Consider the following 27,561-nt stretch of genomic DNA (forward strand, 5'->3'; position numbering starts at 1 on the left):
CTGTGGTTTCCATAGCAATGCCACACTTTGCTGCCAGGCCTTATCCAAATGGGCATTCTGTTCACTCTTGTGTCTTAGCATCAGCATATTAATCAGACACCATAGGTCCTTGGTTGCTGCATCAAATTGGTAAGACACTAATTGAATTAAAATATCACTTGGAGGCTTCAGGCTTCTCTTCCAGCTAGAGGGGAACCTTATTAGCTCAAAGGGCCAGCCAGACCCAAGCAGGAAACATTTGGAAATCCATACAACTTTTTGTCGTTTCATAGCAAATTATTTTTTTTTCTCACCATTGAATAAATATTTTGATGTCTGAATCCTTCTTTCTCTTTGAGAATTGTTCTATTTCCCTGACCTTTCTAGTTATTAGGCAATGCTGTATTCTTTCTATAAGATGAAGTGACTGAGTTAATATTTTCAAGGTGAAGGGAAGAATTTTTCCCACACCTGCAGTGGGTGAAGTCTGGAAAAGAACTCAGACTGAAGGTCCTAATTGAATTGTGATAAGGATTAAGTAGCATACTGCATATGAAGATTGCTTAGCAATCTGTAAAGTACTGTGTAAATACAAGGGCTTATTACATTAGGAGTCTTTGGAAGTGCCTGGAAGGTATAGATGAAGGAGAAAAGAAAGGGAGGGAACTGAGGAACAATCAATCTTGAATTCATTCTTTAAACCATGAAGATTGTGGATAATTGTTTCTACTGCTCATATAGAGTCAAAATCCTCACTCTCTTTGGTAGGTTTACTATTTCAAATAACACCTTTTAAAATCACTATTGGAACCGACCCTTAAATATGCAATGCATATTTATACTTTATAATTGTTTTCGCATCCACTGTTCCTTTGGTCACTCTATTCTTTTCTACTTGCCCAACTCCTGATCATTTTTCTACACTTAGAATAAGTCCTTCCTGTAAAGGCTTTTCCAACCCCATAAACAGAGTTAATACCTCCTTCAGGGCTCCTCTCTGTGTGCCTGACTGCATGAAAGCACTGATCGTGGTGGTAAACTATAATTATTGTTGTTTTTTAAATTGGTTTATGTGTCTGTCTTTTTCATTAGTTTATGACTGGCACAAAAGCATGAATGATTTCCTTTCAAATCTGTGTATTTCGGACATGCCCCATTCACCTGCTAGGTGTTTAAGAAATGTTTGGTCATTGACTGGCCTTCTGCCAAATTTCATGCTTGATGGATAAGCTGTGATGTGACCTCTGGCATAAAGGATTTTCAACCTAAATGAGCACTGAACCTTCTCAAAATCTGAGGTCCAAATACCTATGTCAGTGTAAAGTGCATGCCACACTGTGAAAGTTGGTATGGAACATATGCTAATTCATACTAAAAACTGAAATATTCAAGTTGGAATTTACCATTCTTAAAAAAAAGAATCTTCTTCCCAGGCACACTTAGACAAAGTAGATAATTCTTTACCTCTATGCATTGAAACCTTCCCTATCTACACTAGGGATGGTGTTCACTTTGTGTCCTGCTAACACAGACTTCAGTAACCTCTGAGACAGGTCTTTGTATTTTATCCAGGAGGACATTACCATAAGAAGGAAATGCACATTGCAGAACTGGAGCCAGTGGGTGAAAGCATGCAAAGCTGGTCAAAGTATGGAAGGATATTCCAATTAGATCTGATTTATAACACAAGCTGGAATGGGAGCTATTACTCTTCTTCCATGAAATAATGTTAATAATTCAAAGAAAGTGGAAGATAGAGCTAATTAGCTAGCTCCCTGTCCCTGGTATGATCTAGTCAGTGAATGGTGGTGATTTCCCAGTGATGAAGAGATTTGCACTGGAAGAAGTTTAGATCACAGTAGTTCTATTTTCTCTTCCAACCTTAAAATTTTGTGATTCTGCATTTCTCTGCCAATACAGAAATGAGGATCCAGATGCTCAGGAAGAACCTCTTGCAAGTACCACCTTAGCAAAAAGATGAACTCAGAGTTTCTGGAGACTAAGAAGTGATGTTTGACCAAATCCTTTACAGAACTGCTTTCAAATGAGCTGTCTTTCATCCTGATTTAACCCCCAAGTTAAAGCTGTCTTTCTTAGTCTATCATCCTGATTTAACCCTCGTAAGGCCTCTCACCCTTTCACAGATGCCAAGGAAGTGGCAGTGTTTCTGTTTGTGTGTGTGGGGAAGGGGAGTGGGTGTAGGTGGTAGATGTGCATGTGTATTATCAAACGAGGCAGATAGATAGATAGATATATTTAGACTTCTTAGGGAAGTCTGTCTGGCAAACCAATGCAATACTAAAACTTACCCTGTTTTTTGGTCACTGATTTTATTTAAACTAAACCTTTATCTTTCTTTAATATAGAAAGAAAGAATTTCTGGGAAACCTATTTTTTTTTTTTTTTTTAAAGAAAGCAAGGGGGGAGAAATTTCTTCAAACTCTCTCTCTAAACAACCTCATACTGAAAAAAAAAAAAAAAACTTCATCCCTTGGCAACTATGTTGAAGGAGAAAATACAAAAGCAGCCAGTGTAATTTGGTGGAAGAAGGTGCATTGCCAAGGGAGTCAGAAAGTGAGGGTCAAGCCCTCATTCAGGCAGTAACTCTGGGTGTAATCATGGGCATGCCATTCGTCTCTGAGCCTATTTCTCAAACTAAGGCGTTTGATGAGCTGATATTACTTATTTTCCTGTGACTATGTGAATGTACCCCCTCCTAATCCCACCTACTGGCCAGCTTGCATTAGTTTTAATGTATTCAGAATGAAAGATGCCCTATGGGTAAGATAGCATTGTCACTGTATTCCCACCCCTGTGTGAGAAAGAGTCAAAAAGAAGAGAAAACACACACACACACAAGGAATTAAGCATAAAGAGGGAATAAATCTTAACCGAAGAAATATCTTCTTTATCTATGTCCATTTCCTCCAAAAAGGAAAAATGGCAGTGTCAGTTGTACATTACATATATCTCTCTTTCTTTTTAGTGTTTAATCTTAGCACCTGCACAGCAGAGATCTTTACAATTCATTGCATATGCTTTCTCCCTTCTCCCCCAATACAGCACCTGAGGCCTAAGAAGCAACTCCCTCAATGCTCCACAAAAGGCTGAGACCCTTCTTCATGACAGAGTGAGTATAGAAATAACAAACATGCCCAACGCTTTTATACAGTTGCTAGAACGTTTTCATTTCCAACAAATGAAGATTTTCCTCCTTTTCTTTGAATATTAATTACATTTTACAAATTTTTGTGGGTTTTTTTGTTTTGTTTTGTTTTGCTTCATTTTGTTCTGTTGTGTGTGTACAACAACAGGAAAAGTCCATAGCAAGGAGTCCCGGGTTAGCAGAGTTTGGCTGTCATCTGGTCCGACTGTTTGAGGATCTCCGTGTTGTACAGGTCCAAGGCGTGGTTCACCCTGATGATCTCGCTGTTGGTCAGTTTCAGGCGGTGTTTCAGCATACAGGAGAACAAGTCCAGCTGGGGTTTCCCCGGGGCCACAGGAGGGGCCAGGCGATTAATTCGGTCCCGAATATCCAACAAGAGGAGCATCACCGACGAAGAGGAATAGAACTGGCCGCCCTGTGTGTAGGACTGGTTGACCTGCTGCACGGCGCTGCGCAGGAGGTCGGCGTTGAACCTCAGGCTATACCCGAACACCTGCACGTCTGAGATCTTGATGTAGAACTGCCTCTTGGAGGGATCGGACAGGTCCACGGGGCCCTGGCCAGTCTCATTTCGCAGTAGGGTAGGTAGCCGAGTCCGACTACGTAGGTAGATGTGGACCGTCTCGAAAAATGTTTTCCACCGATTGCCCAGCAAAAGAGTCCAGTTGTAGCACTGGCTGTTTTGGAGACGGATCTTCTCCCAGCGTGGGTAGCCAAATTCCCCGAAGGGCATGTTCCAGCCCTCCGAATGGCTCCCGCTAAAGGGGTTGACATAGACAAAGAACATGGGGTCCAGGCTGCTGTTGCGCATCTGGCAGATGCGCATGGACATGCCGATCACCATGTGGATGAAGTCCATGCGGTTCTTGTTGCTCTTGAGAGTGAGGGACATGCGCTTGCGCCACCGAGGGTCAAAGAAGGTGTCAAGGCGGATCTCGTTGCTGATGAAGGTGGTGTGGACGTAGAGGCGTGAGTCCATCTTCTGCAGCAGGTACTTCAGCTCCAGGTCCTGGAAGTCCAGGTCGGTCTCAAAGCTGATGAACTGCTCGCTCCGCTCCGAGTCCACGTTCTGTGGTTCGCAGCGGCCTCGATACAGCTTGTAGCCCTTGTTGCAGGAGCCGCAGAGGGAGATGTTGGCCAGGCTGCACATGGCGCAGCTGTTGTTCCCGCCTATCACACAGGGGATGGGGCGCTGGCACAGTGTGGTGCTGCCATGGCACACGCAGCTCCGCTGGCTCTCCAGGAAGGTTCCCCAAAACCCATTCTCATTACAGTAGAGGAGGGACTGGACCCTTGCAAGCCACTGCTGAATTGTCCTGGGAGATAAAGGAAAAATGGAGAAGGTTAACTACCATGAATGGGTCTGTGAGTTACAGTTATCCAACTGATAATGCAAACTGGAGCTGCCCAAAGATGAAAGGACTGGATGGAGCAGTGACAATAGGAAGGGCATCGAATATAGACGTAAGAACTACATTGTAGCTCCTCGTAATGCCACAAACCAGCTGCATGACATCGTACTTTAGCTTCCTAATGTTCAATGTCCTCATCTGCAAAGTGAAGGGGTTGTAGTAAATGTTCCTTGGGGTCCTTCCAGCTCTTTGATTCCATTATACACTAGTCCCAAAGAAGTGTGATTCAGGAAATGAAAGTGTCTAGACTCAAATACCCCTTCTGGATGACAACATGTTGTAAACAACCAGCAATGAAAAAGACCTTAGGGGTTATTTGTTTACTTAAACTACATGTTTCAACCCCCATTACAGATTCCTCCCATGAGGGTATATAACATTAACAACTTCAACAAAAACAAATAATTATATTTTATCATACTCTAGATATCATGTAGTGCTTTTCTACTGATGATCTTACATGATCCTCACGGTGGTTTTTTAGAACATGTTAGAAAGGGGTTATTTCCCAACAGATGATGGAGAAGGTGTGGAGAAACAGGAACACTTTTACACTGTTGGTGGGAGTATAAGTCAGTTCACCCATTTTGGAAGACAGTGTGGCGATTCCTCAAGGATCTACAACCAGAAATACCATTTGACCCAGCAATCCCATTACTGGGTATATATCCAAAGGATTATAAATCATTCTACTATAAAGACAGATGTACACATACGTTTATTGCAGCACTATCCACAATAGCAAAAACTTGGAACCAACCAAAATGCCCATCAATGATAGACCGGATAAAGAAAATGTGGCACATATACACCACGGAATACTATGCATCCATAAAAAAGGATGAGTTCATGTCCTTTGCACGGACATGGATTAAGCTGGAAACCATCATACTCAGCAAACTAACATAAGAACAGAAAACGAAACACCGCATGTTCTCACTAATAAGTGGGAGTTGAACAATGAAAACACATGGACACAGGGAGGGGAACATTACACACTGGGGCTTGTCAGGGGTTGGGGGGCTAGGGGAGGGATAGCATTAGGAGAAATACCTAATGTAGATGATGGGCTGATGGGTGCAGCAAACCACCATAGCACATGTATACCTATGTAACAAACCTGCACATTCTGCACATGTATCTCAAAACTTAGAGTATAATTTAAAAAAAAAAGGGGGGGGGTTATTTCCCTGCATTTTTCCAGAGCTCCAAACTCTCCATTCAGTTGCATTTCTATTGCAGCCTCTGGGCCCCCTCCCCACAGGCCCTCAACACTATAAATGATACCAAAGTCAGTCTATAATCTGATTTCAGCCACTGAAACATTCTAATGAAGACAGATATTCCAACAGATAAGAAGCAGCATCAGAGTAGGAACAAATATGCAAGGCAGTCAGCTTAGAGGCCTCTCATCTTTCCTTTTTTCTGTTCAAGTCACCATTTGGCTGTCTTCTGTGCTACCAATAAACCCTTGTGTGTCTAGCACTTTTTACCCTGCACAGGGTATATTCACTCCAATTTTCTCACTTGAGCCTCACAGCAACACCCTAAAAATACCCTGGGACTTGAGGTCAGTCAGAGACAGCTGAAAATCCTGGCTCCACCTGCAAGCTGAGGTAATGCTGGGCAGTTTTCTTCACCTTCCTAATCATTCCTACCACACAGAGCTATGTGAGGATTATATGAATTTTTATGTGAAGGCTTAGCCCCAAACTTGGTACTTATTAAGAGCTCAATAAAAGTTAGCAGTTGTTATTCCTGCAAAGGGACTGTCAGCAATATTTTACAGACATGGCAATGGAAGCTAAGAGGTGAAAGGATATGCTCAAACAATCAGAGAGTACGCTCCTGACTCACAGCTGTGGCTTTTTGCATTGTCTGTCAAGCGAGAGTCAAGAGCTAAGGCTGTCATGTGCTGTGGAGATGGTGATGGTGGTGATGATGATGATGATGCTCTCAGTGGTTCCTGATCTTCATTTTATAAAACTAGAAACGGAAGCTAATTTGCATTGTACTCTCTGTGGTAGGAAGTGTTAACAATCCATCTATTCTATCACTTCCACTGATGAGCCACAATCCCCAAACCACAAACACCAAGAGCCTAATTAGGCAGTAGAGCCTAATGTTGAAAAGTATGGTTGTTGGCCCAAGCGGAGCTGAGTTCAAAGCTGCATTCTATAACCAGGATCAAGTCACTTCATCTCTTTAAGCCTCAGTATCAATATCTAAAATGAGGATAATAAAGCCCATCTTAGGCAGCTGGTGAGAGGATTCAGTGAGATAATATATTTAAAGTGCTTAAAAGAGCCTGGCACAGAGCAATTACGGAAAAGGTAATAATAAAAAGTACTCTTATCCCAGAGAATAAGCTCTTCCTTTGAAGGTATTGAAACACTCTCAGGGATTTCACTATCGCTCTGGAGTTTGAAGAAAACCATTTTGTTATATCCATTTGAAAACGGACACTGTTAAAATGGCTTCCCAGCATGCTTTGCTTTCAATGAGTTGCTTATCGGCTGGGAGAAAATGGCGGAATAATCAGTGGGCTCCTTGAAACCCTCTCCTTTTTAAATCCACAGAACCACCCGGCCCTGGCGATAAAACCTCCCTGACAGTATCCAAAACACTGTATTAAAACCCCTCGTTTCTTTGTCAGTTTCCCCTCCAGGCTCTTAGGCTTGAGAGGAGAGGTCCCTCCTTCTCCGAGCACCTAGCCCAGAGGCTGGCTCTACAAATGCTTGCTGAGTGAATCAATGTTTGATGAATGAATGCATAAAGAATATTCATATTTTTCTTGTTAGTTTTCATTTAAAAAAGGAAAAACAAACTTCTCCCTCTCCCCTCAGGACTGCAGTATTCGTTTTCCGTACCATCCACCCACACAGCTCCAGGCCTCCCCAGTTTCTGCTTCGTGAGACCAATCCTATTACAGGCTGGAGAACAGCAGCAGGCCCAGCCTTCAGGAAACGGAGCTGGAATAATAATGAGCTATGTGGCTCCCACCTCCCAAACCAGAACATTGACTGAATATTGGGTATGAGTCATCTGATATTTTTGTGAGCTGCAGGGGCCCTCCACACGGCCCTGATTGCGTGGTTCCATCTGACGAGAGCGTCATTTCAAAATGCCCCTTTCACATGGCCCACACTTGCCCCTGTCACTCCCTCTCCAAGTGACAGGACAGTACCCCATTTAGAGTTCCTCTGTTCCCATCTGCAAGGCATTCTATAACCCCGTAGAGCGCCCCCTTTCTCGTGTCTCATCATTGGGACCCTTTGTAAGGACCACAGCCCCCACTCCTTGAATCAATGCTTCATTGTGGCTGAACTCTCAGAATCCTCGGTGAGGGAAATAAAAAGATGAAAGTTCCTGGTGGTGCTGCAATAAGCAACGGGGCTAGTGGCAAATTAGGATTCCAGCCCTGTCAGGCAGGAGGAATTGGGGACAGAGGGCCTCTGAGATACATTCGCGAGCTGCGTGGCACCTGCATCTCCTGACCTCAGAATAATCATGAGGTTGTGGGCTGTATCAAAGGAGGCATTAATGATACAGCAAGAGGACTTAGAAAGCAGGTGGTGTTCACGGGGAGCAGGGAGCACGAGGCTGAGGGAAAGAGGAAAGAAAACAGAGGGGAAAGGTGGAGAGTGGGGAAGGGTGATAAGTGGAGAAAAGGACTTGGTGTTGGAGATGGTGGGGAAATGTGGAGCAAATGAGCAGACAGAGGCTATGGAGGAGACCCTGGACAGGGAGGATGAGATGGAATGAAATTAGAGTGGGTAGGATAGAAACAAAGAGATGCAGCCAAGGCATCATCTGTGTTAACTCACAGATTTGAGAAAGAGCCCAGGCTGGGGTTCCTAATTCAACTATTGGATGGGCCATCTAAGGGTGGGCAAGTTGTCCATTCTCCTCCTTTTCTAGAGAGGCCAATTGCAGAGACAGTGGGGTCAGAGAGGTAAAGCAATGTTACCAGTGAGTCCTGATCCCCCAGGTCAACAAACTTTCTTTTGCTTTTCAATATTTCATTTTGAGATTAGAACCACAAAAAGCTCATTTCATTGTGTGTGTGTCTTTTGAATACAAGCAAATTGCAATAATGAGGAAAAAGCCTCAATCAAATCAATCTCCTATACCTCTCCTATCTCCAGCCAGTTCTCTCAGTAGTTATCATGCATAGTCATAAACTCTACAAGGTTCAATTGTAGGCAGTGCCCTAAACCAGCTGAGAGCATCAGTGACTTACAACTATTGAGTTCTCACTGTATACCAGGCATAGTGCTGGAGGCTCTTCATACTGTCTCCCTGAACAGCATATGAAACCACCTCCATGTTACAGACAAAGAAAAATGAGTCCTTGAGAAGTGAGATAACTTGTCTGAGATCACAAAACTTGGTATCTGAATGTGGAGTACCTTTGTGATCTCAGACAAGTTATCAGTGCACTTTCTTCTAGGTATCATAATGTAAAATTATAACGATATGGTGAGCAATAAGAAGCAAGCAAGACACAAGAAAAGAAATGAAATAATGGAAAAATACTGAAAGTTTGAGCCTGTGAAGGGCCTATTATCACATTCCTTGCTTCCTCTGGACCTGCCAGGGTCCCTCTCCTCCACTCACAGATAATTGGGGCTCCCAACAAGTGCATAGGGAGATGCTGGGGATCAGGGATAGCAGGGATTGCGATCTATAAATACCATTTCCCAGGCTAGTTGGTGATAGCCTGCCTCAACCCTGGCAACAGAGAAGCAGCTTAACAGGCTGCTCCAGAGGGGAGGGTCTCACAAAGGCTGACACAACCCCACTGAAAGACAGTCAGTGTAAGGCAGGGAGGAGCAGGTTGGTTTTAAAGTGCTTTTCTCTGTCTCTAAGGATCCAAAGCATCTTCCATCTGCAGCCAAAGCTGAGATGCAATACATCCAAATCAGCATCTTTCTGTTGGATGGGATTTCAATTCATTCTGACAGAGGGCTGAGAGGAGAGAAGGAAGGAGAAAGTAGGAGAAAGAAGGAAGTTGCATTTTCATTTCTAAAGTAGAAAACCCTGGAGCCTGATTGGTAGGTACCCACACTGGCTCTGAATAAAGCAGTTTTGACCAGGGAAACTTCAAGAAGAAACCTTGGGAATGTTCATCTTTCTCATGTTTAGGCCTGAACACAGAGACTTGGTTGCTGAGGTCAAAAAAATCAGTGTTTCTTAAGTGTTTTCTACATCGTGGCAGTTACCACTTTATCCTCACATCAATCCCATGAGATAGGATTCGCTTGTGATTTTTATCCCACCGATGAGGGCATTGAAGGCCACAGAGAGACTGTGACTCACTTTGGTCACACAGCATGGGAGTAGCAGAGCAAGGTTCAGGATTCTTGGGTCCAAACCCAATACTCCCTCATGCCCATGCTCTATATTCCCTGCCCTCTAAACCCCCGACTGGAGGAGAAAGAGGCTCTGGACCGTGTTAACACCTCAGCTGCCCCCCTGCAGGCTCTGCCTTTGCCTCAGCCAGGAATTTCTGGCAACCTGACAGGTCTCCTGGTGACACAGCATGGAGTCGCTCATCATTTCGAGGACAGTCTCTGCCACCCAGGGCTTCCCATCAGTGCTTTCAAAGGTACACATCTCCCTTTCAGAATTCCCTGGCTGGGGAGCCCAGGCTGGGGTTCCTAATTCAAGCAAACTCCCTGCTGATTTTAATTGGAGGTTTTGCCTAGGATGGGAATACAGTGTGGGGCCAGTGGCATTTTAGGGGAGATCATACAAATCGAGTGCCAAGGAGAGAGGAAGAAAAACAGATCTAGGTTAAAATAGAAAGCTATAATCCATAACTCCCATTTGCCTACCAGGAGTGTGTATTTAAAAGTATAGAGGAAATGAAAAAAATGAAATTGGAGCTCTGCATTGTTCTTTTATTTATGCCCTTTGCTTTTTCCTTGGCATTTCTTTGACATTGTAATGGGTGCCCGAGTAATTCTGTGACTCCACAAAATGTATATTCCACAGACCACAGACTAAACTGAGAAGACAGTTATTTTTTTAGGTTTCTGATGATGTGCTCTTCTTTAGTTGTGCTGTGTGTGACTCTCTCTGTGCGTGTGTGTGTGTGTGTGTTAAAGAAGTGGTATTTATAAGAGATGAATACGTCAAGTCAGTGGTGTCAGAATGCTTGAGATTCCGCTGAAAAGAGCCTCAGAAATGCTATGGATGTGCCAGTATGAATTATAACTGGCCATCAGACTCACTCTGTTCACTATTTTTCCCAGATAAATATTTAGCTTTTAATCATTACCCTCTTTGAGTTTCTAACATTGCTTTCATAACCTGTTTTTCCTTCTCTCAGTTCTTCACGTGGTGTCACAGCCTCATTGAATAGCTCATAATAATAAGGAAGAAATACCAAAAGAAAATGTTATGGTCCCTTGTCATGCTGAAGCTATTTTCTAATTTTCAATTGTGGAGTGAAGGTAATAGGTCTTACTGGAGAGGGCAGAGGAAGAGGGAAGAAGGAAGAAGGAGAAGGACATCAATGTAAAAAATCCAATAGGGTCTTTAAAATTAGGTTGTCAGGAGCTTAACTGAGGAGGATTACGAAACAGTTTTTACAATTACACAGTTCTGTGTCTGGAAGGAGGTGACAGGCAACATCAGCTACATATTCAAATTCAGCATTTTGCTTTGGGGCATGAATGTGCTGAAGACAAGTGAAGGAAGGCGCCTGGAGCCTCTCAAGGGTGACAGAAAAGCTAAAAACAGCAGGACACTCCCTGGTGGAGAGCTACAAGAGTGGTTTATTCTTCTTGGGCAGTAGTTAGACTGTATAATAACAGACTCCAACCAAAAAGCTATGAAATTAGAGGGGGCTACCCAGGGTCTAGTGGGCCTTAACCCTGAAGTACAATAATGGTCATCTAGATCTATGATCTTGGCAGTGAGAAGCGGTGATCACAGGTGAGAGAGTAAGTTAAATAAGTGCTGGGCCCTGCTCTACCCCTATTTGACCTTGGATATTTGGCCTTGCTATTTGACCTTAAATAAGTCACCTGTCCTCTTTGACCTTCAGTATTCTTATCTGTCAAATGGGGAAGGTAACATCTACTTTTCACTTTGTCTTAAGAGCTAGGATGGAATATGCAAAGTTCTAGAGAGACTTCCAGTGAAAAGAAGTAATGACTGACCATTACTAACCATGATTGTTACTGAGGGCAAGGAATAACTATGCTTTATAAAATTATTCCTCTTGGTTACTAAAACAGCCCAGTTGATTATAGCCTAATATCTTCAACTCATTGGTTATTCAGTCTCCACAGTTCTAATGAATGCTGTCACCAAGATACTTGAAGAAGAAAGAGCTAACATGAGCTTTGGAATCCAAAAAGAAAAAAAAAAGGAATATTGAGTCATAGCTCTGCTACTCATTATTTAACCTTGAGTTAATTGCTTGTCCTTTCTAAGCTTCAGTTTTCTCAACTACAGAATGGAATAATAATACAATCCTTGCAAGGTTGTTCTAAGGCTCAGATAAGATGATATGCATGAAGTTCCTAACATATAGTAGGTACACACTGTCTCTCATGCAAACAAACTATGTTTCTCTTGAGCTCACATAGTAAATGATCCCTTTGAAATCAGTAATTATAGATGTAAAAACTCAGAGTGGGAAAGAATTCAACAAATGCTGCTGGATCAGTTGAATATCCATATTAAACAAAATAAATCTTGACACTTAACTTCCTCTGTACTCCTAAATCAAAACAGATGGCTTGCAGATCTAAATGAAAAAAGTAAAATGACAACATCAACAAAACAACTTTTAGGAGAAAATATAGGGGAGCATCTTTATGACAGGAGGCAAAGATTTCTTAAAAGTGCTCACCGTAAAAGAAGATAATTGATTAATAGGACTATACAAAAATTAAAACAGATTCATCAAAAGATACCATAGAATGAAAAGACAACTTTCAATGACAGAATATATTTGCAATACCTCTAGCTAACAAGAGATTGTATGTATAAGACATGCTAAGGTCTGAAAGCTTGTATACCCCCTCCCCCAAATTTGTATGTTGAAATTTCAATTTCCAAGGTAAGGATATTAGAAGGTGGTACCTTTGGGAGCCAATTAGGTCATGAAAGTGGAGCTCTCATGAGTGGAATTAGTGTTCTCATAAATGAGACACAAGAGAGAGACTCCTTGTCTCTTCCAACATGTGAAGACACAGGTAGAAGGTGAACCCAAAAGCCCTTACCAGACACCAAATCCACCAGTACCTTGATCTCGGACTTCCCAACCTTCAGAGCTGTGAAAAATAAATTCATGCTACTTATATGCTCCCCAGTCTTTGTTATTTCATTGTAGCAGCCTGAACAGACTAAGATAATACATAAACAACTACAAATCAGTGAGCAAAATTCAGATAACCAAAAGGGAAAATCGGCAAATGATATGGACAGGCACTTCATCAAAAAGAATATTCAAAAGGTCAATATGCAATGAATCTCCACTTCATTCACTATCAGAAAAATGCAAATTGAACTAGCAATGATATATTACTCAGCAGGATGGCAAAATAGAATACAAAATTAAAAAGAAGGTAAGTGCTAAGTCATCAAGGTTGTGGAACAATTGAAACTCTCCTAGGCTACTGCTAGGAACAAAACTTGCATCAACAAATTCAGAAAACTGGAAGTATGTATTAAAATATTCAGTAAGTTGAACATATGAATACAGTACATCCTAGCAATTCCATGCCTAATATGTACACAACCAAAAGGCATATATAAAGACATGTATAAGATTGCAGTACTATTTGGAATAATGCCAAACTAGTCAAATGACCATCAGCAGTAGAAGAGAATTCTATATACACAATAAAATATTTTTGAGAATGAATGAGCCACAACTACACAAAACAAAACAAAATGGAGGAATATCTCCATTTAGAAAGATGAAAAGGTGAAAGAAACCAGACACAAAGAGTTCATTTCATATATAAAGCAAAACTGACCTACACTGGATGAAGCAGTGGAAAAAAATAATTCCCTTGGGGAGAAGGTTGATAAGTCTTAGAATAAGACACAGGGGGCTGTACAGTGCAGAGAATGCCTTAGTTTTCGATCTGGTGCTGGTCATACGTGTGAATTCACTTTGTAAAGATTCATCTTACTGTACATTTATGTTGTTTCCACTTTCTGAATGTATGTAATACTTTAGTAAAATATTTACCAAAAAGATTGTCCTTTAAAACAATCAGAATGGTATTTATTAATAAGGCAGCAAAACATGACATTTTCATATCACTTTCAAACTTTCTAAAGCTCTTCTGTTTGTTCTCTAATTTTGAGCTCACAATTTATCTGTGTCCCAGGCTGGGTTGAGAGAGTATCATTTCATTCATATCATTACACTTTCATTTTAATGCTATGAAAAAACTGAGACTCAGAGAAGAGAAGTAACTTCCTGATGGTCATTAGTGACTTGTCACATCACTGGGACTAAAACTCACCCATGCGTGAGTTTGTTGGCAGGACGTGGAGGGTGGAGGTAGGCAGGAGAATTGGGTGATGGCTCTGACAGACGATTAAAAAGAGCAGTCCATAGAAATTATAAGACTTATGTCTATTTTTGACTAAATCCCCTGAGCTTACAGATTCTATTCCAAACAGGAAGCTACTTCCGAGCCACGGGGGGTGGGGGTGGAGGAAAAAAAAAAAGAAAAAACCAAAAACAACAGAAAGGAACTGGAGATGCTTATTTTCTTGCCTTGCGTCAGCCAAGTGAGTCAATTGCCCTACTTGCTACAAATGCAGAATGACAAGCATGGGTGAAAATGGAGAGATTCCTACTAGTGTTGACTTAAATAAACCCAGGACAGCACTCGCAGTGAAGCTTAGCCACTGCCACACATCTCCCTGCCCCTCACTTAGATTGTACACCCTCGGTTGCCACCATTTTGGACCTCACCACCTTTTTTTCCTGCCCATAAATAGAAAAAAAGTTCCAAAGATATTCTCAGCTAAAAGCTTCATTGCCACATAGTTAGAAGGACACTTGTAAGCACTTGTGATTGACAGCCAGATGCCCTGAGCTAGCCTGACTTCACATTGTGGGCTTGTGCCTCTTATTTATAGGACAATTTAATACACACTCAGAATAAGTCTTGGTTGTGCAAATTGTACCCCCTGCTCCCCACTCCACACATGCATGCACACAAAAATCAGTAGTCAGGGACTATCAAAGGGAGATCAAACTATCTCCTGGGGAGAGCTGCCTATGAGTTTATAGTGACAATTCCAGAATCTTAAAGCTAAATAACACTTAGGCAAGGCCTGGTCCCTGTGACAGATGAGAAAGAGAGTCCAGGGACATTAAGTAATCTGCTTGTGGTCACACAAGTAGTACCTGGAAGCCCAGAACCAGAATCTTCCCCTTGAGGAAGAAGCCTGCACACTTCCCAAAATTTATACTGTTAATCTTCCTCCTAGCCTTCTTCAAAGAGGCCTATAACATCTTACCTGGGTGACTGTGCACTGAGTGAGAAAAGGAAATAATAATGCTTTCCAAAGACTTTTGCACACTGGCTCTAAACTGACACATTAATTCCAGGAGATGCAAAATATCACTGTGGTCTACCAGTCAGAATAAGAGTGTATGGAAGTCAGATGATGAATGGAGTTTTAGCTCAGGTCCATCTCACAGTGGGTCCAGTGGGTACTTCCAGTGGTAGTTCCCCAGTCCTAGAATGCACATTGGGGATTATATCATAACTGGAATATCCACCAACTGGTAGCATCCCCTCCCTTCCCTCATTCGGTACCCACACTATCTATACCCCTCTCCAAATAATAGAATAATAGTATTTTATGGTACATTCGCCCCCACTTAAACCAGCTTTCAAGAAGACCAAAAAAAATTAACAAGAACAATGACAACACACAACAACAAAATATGCACCTAAACAGCAGCTGAAACCTTAAGATAAATCCACTAAACAACAATCTTGATTGACTAGACTTTAAAGGACAATCTTGCATTACAAAATATTTCCTCATAACATCTCTGAAGAGTGCATTCCCCTTTGTACTAAAATTATCACAGGCTTGTGGTCAGCAAGATGACTGACTAGAGGTGGCTAACACTCCTTGCCCAACACAAAAAAGGACCAAAACAATGAACAAACAACCAAATTTTGACCAAAGTGACTAACGGAGAGCACCGAAGTACAGTAAGGGGGTGGTGAAAACCCTGTGAGGCACCGAAAAGCAGGATGACTCTATAGAGAAGGAAACAAAACATCTTGTCTCTGCTACCTCCTCTCCCCAGTCAGGATTAGCTCAGAACCAGGTGAGCCCTTTTCCTGCAGGGAAAAGTCTTCATGGGCCTTAAGCCCAGTTTAGGGAACTGCCTGGAGTTTGCACAGCTGTACTACTCCAGAAAAGAAGCCCACGTTGTATCCCACCCCCGACCCTTTTATTCAACCTGCTACTGCACTGCGACATTTTGAAAGCAAAGCCCTGCTAGAGTGTGTTTTTCTCTAGTGGCCGGTAGCCACTGCACTTCTCCATCCCTGAGGCACTGACATCATTGTACTATGATCATACACAGTAGTGCTCCATTCCCCAGCCAAGCTGCTGCAGTTCCTTACCATGGGGAACAAGCTGCCTGGGAGGCACTCCATCTCCCCCATTTCATTTGTTGCTGTGCCTGGCACCCAAGCCCAGGGCACTGCATGAGCTCAGATGTCAGGGTCACAGCCTAGGCTCAGTGGAGCAGGCAGTCTGTCCCCATGGAGAAGCTATGTCTGGGAAGGTAAGGCAGCTGTGTCCCCTCAGTGCCTAAACCAGCCTGTTGCCCCAGCCCCAGGGAAATGAAGCTCTGGCCAGGGAACAGCTGCAGTTTGGCACCCTGCCCCTCCACAACCAGGTACTCTGGCCCAGGAGAGAAGCCACACCCAAGTCAGGAGAGAAGCCTCACTTTCTGGATGCCTGAAGTAACCTGTACCTTGGCCCCAGGAAACTGAAGCTTTGACACATGGAAGCAGCCATGACCGCATGCCTAAGCCCTGGTGGTGTTCTATCCCTTGGAGACCAGGTGCTCCAGCCCAGCAGAAAAGCCATGCCCAAGCTGGCAGAGCAGCCTTGCACACTTAGCACCACACTTAGCACCTGAACCAACTAGTCTCAGGTAATTGGAGCTTTGGCCCAGGGAGCAGCCACAACCCTGGTGCTTAAGTCCACACGGCACCTGACCCCCAGGGAAGCACAGCCTTGGCTGATCTGTATCACTTTGTCCACTATGTCAAACTGCTGCAGTGCCCCACTTCCCTGGATCTGGAGCAGCCCTCTGAAGTATGCACGACTGAGAGGCCCTACCTCCAATGCATAGTAAAGCCAATATTGCACTATTTGAACCCTAGAGCCCAAGCCATAGCCATGCCCTGCCATTCCTGGTTCTTGCTTCTACAGCGCCTCAGAGGATTTGGGTAGCTGCTATGTCCCACCATTCCAGGGTCCAGAGTCACCACTAAGCAGTACCCTCTCTCCTGATGCCCGAGTTGTCTTTGTGCCCTGCTGGCTCTCCAACCCAAACTGCAATTGTATCCTGCTCCCCAGAACCTGAGCCGCTGAAACACCCCTTCCTTCCCGGAGCCATACCAGTGCAGTGCCCTGACACCCAGCATCAGAGTCATGGTTACATCCCTGCCATCTGGGCCTGAGCTACTGAAGTGCCTTGGAATCGCAATCCTCTGCTTGGTGGGAGAGCTAAGAAAATAAACCTGCACCCATGTCACATGGGCCACAGTATTCAACAAGACACCGATCATAGGACCCCAGGTCCATTGCCACTCTAAGCACCTGTGTCCTGGAAAACAGTGCCACTATGGCTGCCTGTTACCTATATTATACCCAACTCCAAAAGGAATTCAATTCAGCTAAGTCTTCACACTGTGGGAAAAATGAGAACAACAGGATCCCTGAAGCCCTTGTTGCCAATAACCTTAACAATCTACCTTGCCACCACCACTGCCACAAAGTCTTGTAGACTAGGCTATTAAGGTACCCACAGAAATTTCTGACATTGATTACAACTGAAGAAGTTTCATGATGGCTACACCAGTGCACCCACCCAGAACCAGAATTAAGCACCTTACCCAACTGACACTGTAGGACACACCTGCAGGGGAATGTCTTTTTCTATGAGAGCTACTCTATAAAATTATAATTGGTGATTGTCCACTAAATGCACAGATATAAACATGAGGACACAAAGAACATGAAAAAACAAGGAAACATGACACCACCAAAAGAACAAAATAATTATCCAATAACAAATCCTTCAAAATGGAAATTGTGAATTGCCTAAAAAGGAATTCAAGACACTGATCTTTAAAAACAAAACTCATTGAGATACAAGGGAATATCGACAGATAATTCAATAAAATTAATAAAACTTCATGATCTGGGAGAAATTCAACAAAAAGATATCATTAAAAAGAACCAAAGAGAAATCTTAAAGCTGAATAATTCAATGAATGAATTAAAAAACACAATTAAGAGCTTCGATAGCTGGCTACATCAAGTAAAAGAAAGTCTGGACTTGAAGGGAAGTGTTTTAAAATAGCCCAGTAAAGGGGGAATTTAAAAATTGGATGAATTAAAAAGAGTGAATAAAGTATATGGGATTATGGGACACCAGTAAGCAAACAAGTACTTACATGATGAGTGTAAGAGGAATAATAGATGAAGAAAGGCATAGAAAGCTTATTTAATGATATAATTGTTAAACATTTCCCAAGTCTTGGAAGAGACATGAACATCCAGATTCAGAAAGCTCCTAGGTTCCCAAACAGGTCCAACCCAAAGAAGTCCTCCACAAGGCACATTATAATCAAAATATCAAAGACATTATAGAAATGATTTTAAAAGGCCAGGAAATAATAGGATGATAAAGTGCTGAAAGAAAAAATAAGAAAAACTTTCAATCAAGAATATTACACCTAGCAGAGAAATGAAGAGGAAATAAAGTATTTCCCAGACAAAGAAAAGCTGAGAAAATTCATTGCCACTAGATCAGCCTTAGAAAAAATGTTTAGAGCCAGGCATGGTGGCTCACATCTGTAATCTCAAAGACTGTGGAGGCTGAGAGGGAAGGATCACTTGAGACCAAGAGTTTAAGAGCAGCCTGGCCAACACAGTGAGACCCCATCTCTACAAAAGTTTTAAAAATAATCATAAAAAAATACAATTAGCCAAGCATGGTGGTATGTGCCTGTCATCCTACCTACTTGGGAGGCTGAGGTGGGAGGATCACTTGAACCCAGGAGTTTGAGGCTACAGTGAGCTATGATCATGCCACTGCACTTCAGCCAGGGCAACAGAGTAAGATCCCCATCTTTAAAAAAATTGGGGAGTACTTCAACTAAAAGTAAAAGGATGATAATTACTACCAAGAAAATATATGAAAGCATAAAACTCACTGGTAGAGGGAAATTCATAATTAAATTCAGACTATCTCATGACTATAATAGTGATATATAAATCTATCAAATCTCTAGTATGAAAGTTAAAAGTTAAAATGACAAAAAATGACTGTAGCCACAGTAAGTTCTTAAGAAATGCACAGTATACTCCCATTCACAATTGCTTCAAAGAGAATAAAATACCTAGGAATCCAACTTACAAGGGATGTGAAAGACCTCTTCAAGGAGAACTACAAACCACTGCTCAAGGAAATAAAAGAGGATACAAACAAATGGAAGAACATTCCATGCTCATGGGTAGGAAGAATCAATATCATGAAAATGGCCATCCTTCCCAAGGTAATTTACAGATTCAATGCCATCCCCATCAAGCTACCAATGACTTTCTTCTCAGAATTGGAAAAAACTACTTTAAAGTTCATATGGAACCAAAAAAGAGCCCGCATCGCCAAGTCAATCCTAAGCCAAAAGAACAAAGCTGGAGGCATCACACTACCTGACTTCAAACTATACTACAAGGCTACAGTAACCAAAACAGCATGGTACTGGTACCAAAACAGAGATATAGATCAATGGAACAGAACAGAGCCGTCAGAAATAATGCCACATATCTACAAGTATCTGATCTTTGACAAACCTGACAAAAACAAGAAATGGGGAAAGGATTCCCTATTTAATAAATGGTGCTGGGAAAACTGGCTAGCCATATGTAGAAAGCTGAAACTGGATCCCTTCCTTACACCTTATACAAAAATCAATTCAAGATGGATTAAAGACTTAAATGTTAGACCTAAAACCATAAAAACCCTAGAAGAAAACCTAGGCATTACCATTCAGGACATAGGCATGGGCAAGGACTTCATGTCTAAAACACCAAAAGCAATGGCAACAAAAGCCAAAATTGACAAATGGGATCTAATTAAACTCAAGAGCTTCTGCACAGCAAAAGAAACCACCATCAGAGTGAACAGGCAACCTACAAAATGGGAGAAAATTTTCGCAACCTACTCATCTGACAAAGGGCTAATATCCAGAATCTACAATGAACTCCAACAAATTTACAAGAAAAAAACAAACAACCCCATCAAAAAGTGGGCGAAGGACATGAACAGACACTTCTCAAAAGAAGACATTTATGCAGCCAAAAAACACATGAAAAAATGCTCACCATCACTGGCCATCAGAGAAATGCAAATCAAAACCACAATGAGATACCATCTCACACCAGTTAGAATGGCAATCATTAAAAAGTCAGGAAACAACAGGTGCTGGAGAGGATGTGGAGAAATAGGAACACTTTTACACTGTTGGTGGGACTGTAAACTAGTTCAACCCTTGTGGAAGTCAGTGTGGCGATTCCTCAGGGATCTAGAACTAGAAATTCCATTCGACCCAGCCATCCCATTACTGGGTATATACCCAAAGGACTATAAATCATGCTGCTATAAAGACACATGCACACGTATGTTTATTGCAGCATTATTCACAATAGCAAAGACTTGGAACCAACCCAAATGTCCAACAATGATAGACTGGATTAAGAAAATGTGGCACATATACACCATGGAATACTATGCAGCCATAAAAAATGATGAGTTCACGTCCTTTGTAGGGACATGGATGAAACTGGAAATCATCATTCTCAGTAAACTATCGCAAGAACAAAAAACCAAACACCACATATTCTCACTCATAGGTGGGAATTGAACAATGAGAACACATGGACACAGGAAGGGGAACATCACACTCTGGGGACTGTTGTGGGGTGGGGGGAGGGGGGAGGGATAGCATTGGGAGATATACCTAATGCTAGATGACGAGTTGGTGGGTGCAGCGCACCAGCATGGCACATGTATACATATGTAACTTACCTGCACATTGTGCACATGTACCATAAAACCTAAAGTATAATAATAATAATAATAATAATAAAAAAAAATAAAATAAAAAAAAAAAAAATAATGATAATAAATTCTAATGGTTGACCAGGCAAAAAAAAAAAAAAAAAAAAAAAAAAAGAAATGCACAGTATAAAACATATAAATTGTGGCAACAAAAATATAAATAGTTGGGGGGAGGGTAAAGGTAAAAGGTGTATGCAACCAAATTTAAGTTATCAGCTTAAAATGGTCTATTATGAGTATAAAATATTTTATGTAAGCCTCACAGTAACTACAAAGAAAAAAACTACTACAGAGATACACAAATGAGAAAGAGAAAGAAACCAAAGATTAGCACTACAGAAAATCACCAAACCACAAAGGCAAACAAGGAAGAAAGGAAAAAAAGGATCTATTAAACCACCAGGAAACAATTACCGAATATCTGGAGTAAATTCTTCCCTATCAATAATGACATTGACTGTAAATATCCAATCAAAAGACATAGAGTGGCTGAGTAGATTGACAAAAGAAAAGATTCAACTATAGGCTACCTATAAGAGACCCATTTTAGCTTAAAGGACACACAGCTGAAAGTGAAGGGATGTAAGAAGACATTTCTTGCAATTAGTAGTCAAAAGAGAACAGGGGTTGCTATGCTTACATTAGATAAAATAGACTTCAAGTCAAAAATTATTTCAAGAGAAAAAGATGGTCATTGTATAACAATAAAAGCATCAGTTCATCAAGAGGACATAGCAAATATAAATATATATATGCACCCAACATTGGAGCACTTAAATATATAAAGTAAATATTAATGAACCTGAAGGAATAAATAAATATCTATACAATAACAGTAGAGGACTTTAATACCCTGTTTTCAACAATGAATAGATCAAGCAGACAGAAAAATAACCAAAATATACTGAACATGAACTGCACTTTAGACCAAATGGACCTAACAGACATATATAAAATATTTCATTCAACATCAGCAGACTATACATTCATTTCTAGAGCACATGGTACATTATCCAGGATAGATCATATGTTAGGCCTCAAAACAAGTTTTAGTAAATTCAGTAATATTACAATTATATCTAGTATTATTTCCAACCACAATGTTATGAAACTAGAAATCAGTAACAAGAGAAATCTTGAAATATTCACAAGTATGTGGAAATAAAAGAACATGCTCCTTAACAACCAATAGGTCAAAGAAGAAATCAAAAGGGAAACTGAAAAATATCTTGAGACAAATAACAGTAGAAACATGACATATGAAAACCTATAGGATGCATCAAAAGAAGTTATCAGAGGGAAGTTTACAGCAATAAATAATAAACAAGAAGAAAGATCACAAATAAATTAAGGAGTTAGTAAAAGAAGAGGAAACTAAACTGTAATTTAGCAGAAGGAAGGAAATAATGACGATCAGAACAGAAATAAATCAAATAGAGAACACAAAACTCATGGAAAAAAAAATCAATAAACCCAAGAGTTGGTTCATTGACAAACTAAGCAAAATCAACAAACCCCTAGCTAGACTAAAAAAAAAAAAAAAAAAAAAAGGAAACTCAAATAAATAAAATTGGAAATGAAAGTAGAGACACTACAACAGATGTCTCAGAAATAAAAAGGATCATAAGGGACTATTATGAACAATTATATGCCAACAAATTGGATAATCTGGAGGAAATGGATAAATTCCTGGAAAATGCAACCTATGAAGTTTGAATCAGGAAGAAAAAGAAAACCTGAACAGACCACTAACAAAGAGATTGAAGTGAAGTAATATTTAAAAACCTTCCACTAAGGAAAAGCCCAGGACCAGATGGCTTCATGGCTCAATTCTACCAAATATTCAGAAAATAATTGTTACCAATACTTCTTAAATTCTTCCAAAAAATAGAGCTAGAGGGAATACTTCCAAACACATGTTATGAGGCAGCATCACCTTGATACCTAAGCCAAAGACACTGCAAAAAAAGAAAACTACAGGCCAATGTCTTTAATGAACATTGATGCAAAAATCCTCAATAAAATATTAGCAAGCTGAATTTAACAACACATCTAAACGAAGTGGAATTTATCCCAGGAACGCAAGGCTGGTTTAATACATACAAATCAATAAGTGTCATATATCACATTAACAGAATAAAATATTAAAATCATAAGATCACCTCAATTGATGCAGAAAAAAGTATTTGACAAAGTTAAACATTTTTTTCTTGTTAAAACTCATAAATTTAGCTATAGAATAAAACTTTGTCAATATAATAAAGGGCATTTATGAAAAACCCACAGCTAACATCATAATCAACAGGAAACAACTGAAAGCTTTTCCACTAACATTCAATTCAAGGCAAGAATGTCCACTCTTACCACTTCTATTCAATACAATACTGGAAGTACTAGCAAGAGCAACCAGACAAGAAAAAGAAATAAAAAAGCATCCAAATCAGAAAGGAAGAAGTAGAATAAACTCTATTTGCAAGTGTCATAATTCTATATGCAGAAAACCCCAAATATCCCCCCCACAAAAAACTATTAGAACTAATAAATGAATTAAATAAAGTTGAATTTTACAAAATTAAGATACAAAAATGACTAGCACTTCTACACACAAATAACTTAGTTGAAAAAGAAATTTTAAAAAGTATCTCATTTACAAAAAAAATACTTAGGAATAAATTTGACCAAGGAAGTTAAAGATTTGTGCACTGAAAACTATAAAACATTAAAGAAATTAAAGAAGATACAAATAAATGAAAAGATATTCTGTGTTCATGGATGGGGAAAATTAATACTATCAACATATTCACACTATTCAAAGCAATATAATGATTTAACATAATCCGTATAAAAATGTCGATGTCAATCTTCACAGAAATAGAAAAAGCAATCCCAAAAAAACCAAAACTCACATAGCCAAAGCAATACTGAGAAAGAAGAACAAAGTAGGAGGCATCATGCTTCCTGATTTAAAATTATACTACAAAATTACAGTAATCAAAACAATATAGAACTGGCATAAAAAAACAGAAACATAGACCAGTGGAACAGAATTGAGAGCCCAGAAATAAATCCAATCATAAAGGGTGAACTAATTTTCAACAAGGGCACCAAGGGGGTACTATGGGAAAAGGATAATCTCTTCAATAAATGGTGCTGGGAAAACTAGATTTCCCGATGCAGAATAATGAAATTGAACCCTCATCTTACACCATACACAAAAGTCAATTCAAAATGGATAAAAGGCCTCATTGGAAGACCTGAAACCCAAAAAACTCCTAGAAGAGAACATAAGTAGAAAGCTCCACAACGTTGGCCTTAGCAATGAATTTTTTGATATCATACCAAAAGCTCAGGCTACAAAAACAAATATAAATGAGTCTATAGTAAACTAAAAAGCTTCTTCACAGCAAAGGAAATATTTAACAAACTGAAAAGGCAACCTACAGACTGAGAAAAAGTATTTGCAAATCATATACTTGATAAGAGATTAATAATGAAAATTTATAAAGAATTCTTACAACTCAATAGCAGAAAAACGAATAACCCAATTTAGAAAATGAACAAAGGACCTGAACAGACATTTCTCCAAAGAAGACATAAAAATGGCTAACAGGAATATGAAAAGGTACTCAACAGCACTAATCATCAGAGAAGTGCAAATTAAAACCACTATACGATATTGCCTTGCTCCCATAAGGATGGCTACTATAAAAAAGACAAGAGATAGCAAATGTTGGCGAGGGTGTGAAGAAAAGGAAACCTTTGTATACTGTTGGTGGGAATGTAGATTGGTACAGCCATTATGGAAAATAATATAGAGGTTCCTAAAGAAATTAAAAATAGAACTACCATACAACACAGAAATCTCTCTTCTGGGTATATTCCCAAAGGAGATGAAATCAGCACAGATAAAGATATCTGCATTCCCGTATTAACTGCAATATTATTCACCATAGCCAAGATAAAGGAAGAACCTAAATACCTATCAACAAATAAATGTATAAAGAAAATGTGGTATGCAGTTGTTTCTCAGTATCTACTGGGAACTGGCTCCTCAACCCCCAAAAATACCAAAATCTGATGATGTTCAAGTCTCTTCTATGGCATAGTATTTGCATAACCTACACATATAACCTACCCATGTCTTCCTGTATACTTTAAAACATTTATAGAGTACCTGTATTACCTAATGCTATGTAAATACTATGACATGGTTATAATGCTATATTTTTAAAATTTGTATTATTTTTATTATTGCATTGTTATTTTATTAATTTTTTTTTTTATCGATAGTTGGTTGAGTTCGTGGATGTGGAACCCACAGATATGGAAGGCTGACTGTATATATACAATATAATATTATTCAGCTTCAGAAGAATGATATCCTACTGTTTGTTACAACATAGATAGATCTACAAAACATTATTCTAAGTGAAATAATCCAGACACGGAAATACAAATATTGCATGATCTCACTTAAATGCAGAAGGAAAAGAAAAAAAGAGCTCAAATACACAGAGATAGAGAAATAGATAATGGAAATAGTGGTTACTGTGCTTGTAGGGGGAGAGGAAATGAGAAATGTAGGTCAAAGGATACAAAATAGCAAATAAGTAGGATGAACACATTTACAGAATTAATACAGCATTGGGGATTGTTGTTAAATAGGTAGATTTTAGCTGCTCTTGTAACAGAAAAGTAACTAGGTGAGATGATAGCTATGTTAATCTGCTTCACTATAGTAACCATTTTGCTGTCCATATGTATCTCATAACAGCATGTTGTAAACCTCAAATACACACAATAAAATTTGTTTTCAAAAAATAAAGTGCTTGCGAAAAAAATTAATGTTTTACACTGGAAAAATGAACAAATGAAAAACCTACTCTATGTATCCGGTGGCCACAAATCCTTTGCTATTGCTCCCATAAAGACAACAGGTCTATGTACTCTCCCCTTGAATCTGGGAAGATCCTACCATGGCTTTGACCAATGTAATAAGCCAGAAGTGATTCACATAGTTTATAGGTGTGGGCCTGAAGAGACTGGCAGCTTTCACCTCCTATCTCTTGGAAAACTCCCTTTTGTACCTCTGAGATCCATTCTAAGCAATCCGGCCACTCTGCTGTAGGACTACATGGAGAGACCTTGGAAAGGAAGAACTGCCCAGATGAGGCTAGCCTTCTGGCCATCTCTGCTTCAGACATGCGAGGGAAGCCTTCTGGCGACTTCCAGGCCAGCTTCCCTCCCAGCTAAATACCAATGAGTGATTGCAATCAACTCCACATAGAACATAATTGCCCAGCAACTTCCAGCATGAATTACTGATCCACAGATCAGGAACATAATATAATAATTGGTATTTTAAGCCCCTAAATTTGGGTCAATTTGCTCTACAGCAATATATATTCAGAACACTAGATGTTATGAGCTCCAGAGAGAACTCAGATTATCTCTTTTTCATTCTATTATTCCCGAACTATGCTACTGTACTAGGGAGCATTCTAAAAATGCCTTCTTCCTCCCCAAGGTTCCAGGCTCTAGTTCCCAGGACCTGTAACGGCGATGAGATAGCACTCTGGTGACTGTGTTCTTTTACATAACATAGCTGACCTACAGAGGAAGATTATCTTAGTGGACCTAATCCAATCAGATGTGTCCCTTTAGAAGCAGAGAGTTTTCTCTTGCTTTGGCAGAACTCAGAGAAGTCTGAAGTGTGAGAAGGACTCCATGCATCTTTATTCTTTTGAAGTTGAAGAGGACCTTGTGCAAGGCCTGGAGAAGGGCCCCTAGCCATTCACATAGAATCCCTAGCAACAAACAGCAAGGAAACAGTAACCTCAGTCCTACAACCACAAGGAACTGAATTCTGCCAACACCTTGAAGGAGCTTGGACTTGGATTCTTCCCCAGAGCCCACTGGTAAGAGCCTAGTCTGTCCAATACCTTGATTTCAGCCTGTGATGCATAAAGTGAAGACCCAGCTATACCATACCTAAACTCCTGACCCCTGGAAACTATAACATAATAAATCTACGTGAAGTCTCTTAATTTATGGTAATTTGCTACATAATAAAAATTAACATAGTTATTCTGCACAGAACACTCTGTTTCATTTTACTCCTTAAGAAAATGATAAGAATAGACTGGACAATCTTTTAAGTTTCTTTCAGGTACAAAATTTTATGATTTCATAATATTAGCTCATTTAGCCTTCCTGAGCCTCAGGTTTCTAAAGTAAATCATGGATGCAAAACCAACTCGGGGCCAGTTTTATCTTCTAGGTAGTCTATCTTCTAGATCTTGAGCTCTCTGTGAACAGGGGCACTCATTGTCTTGCTCACCCCCCTACCACTTGTATCCTGCCTGGCACTTAGTGAGTATTCACTAAATATTTGTTGAATGAATAAATGAATGAATGACTAAATGAAGATTCAGTATAAATATTAATGTAAATATTATTTGACAAGAAAAGGGGCCTATGCCTATGTAGGATGGCAACAGGATAATGAGTATTACTTTATAATCTTGGGCAAGTCATTCATTTCTGTGAGTCTTAGTTTTCTCCTCTGTAAACGGGGAGACCGACTGATCCTCACTCTACCTCATCCACTGGTTATTCCGATCACA

General features: G+C 40.2%; 1 protein-coding gene across 1 annotated transcript in view; it reads right to left on the minus strand.

Annotated features, from left to right (window-relative positions):
• Positions 1-2,860: 2,860 nt before the first annotated feature.
• The window catches only part of BRINP1 (BMP/retinoic acid inducible neural specific 1), a 198,886-nt gene continuing 174,185 nt past the window's right edge, over positions 2,861-27,561 (minus strand). Inside the window, exon 8 of the mRNA XM_009244809.4 lies at positions 2,861-4,461. Within this exon, the coding sequence (XP_009243084.1) occupies positions 3,321-4,461 (1,141 nt within the window). The 3' untranslated portion in view covers positions 2,861-3,320. The remainder of the gene's footprint in view (positions 4,462-27,561) is intronic.

The sequence above is a fragment of the Pongo abelii genome, chromosome 13 (assembly GCF_028885655.2).
Source record: "Pongo abelii isolate AG06213 chromosome 13, NHGRI_mPonAbe1-v2.0_pri, whole genome shotgun sequence".
In the NCBI taxonomy this organism is placed as follows: domain Eukaryota; kingdom Metazoa; phylum Chordata; class Mammalia; order Primates; family Hominidae; genus Pongo; species Pongo abelii.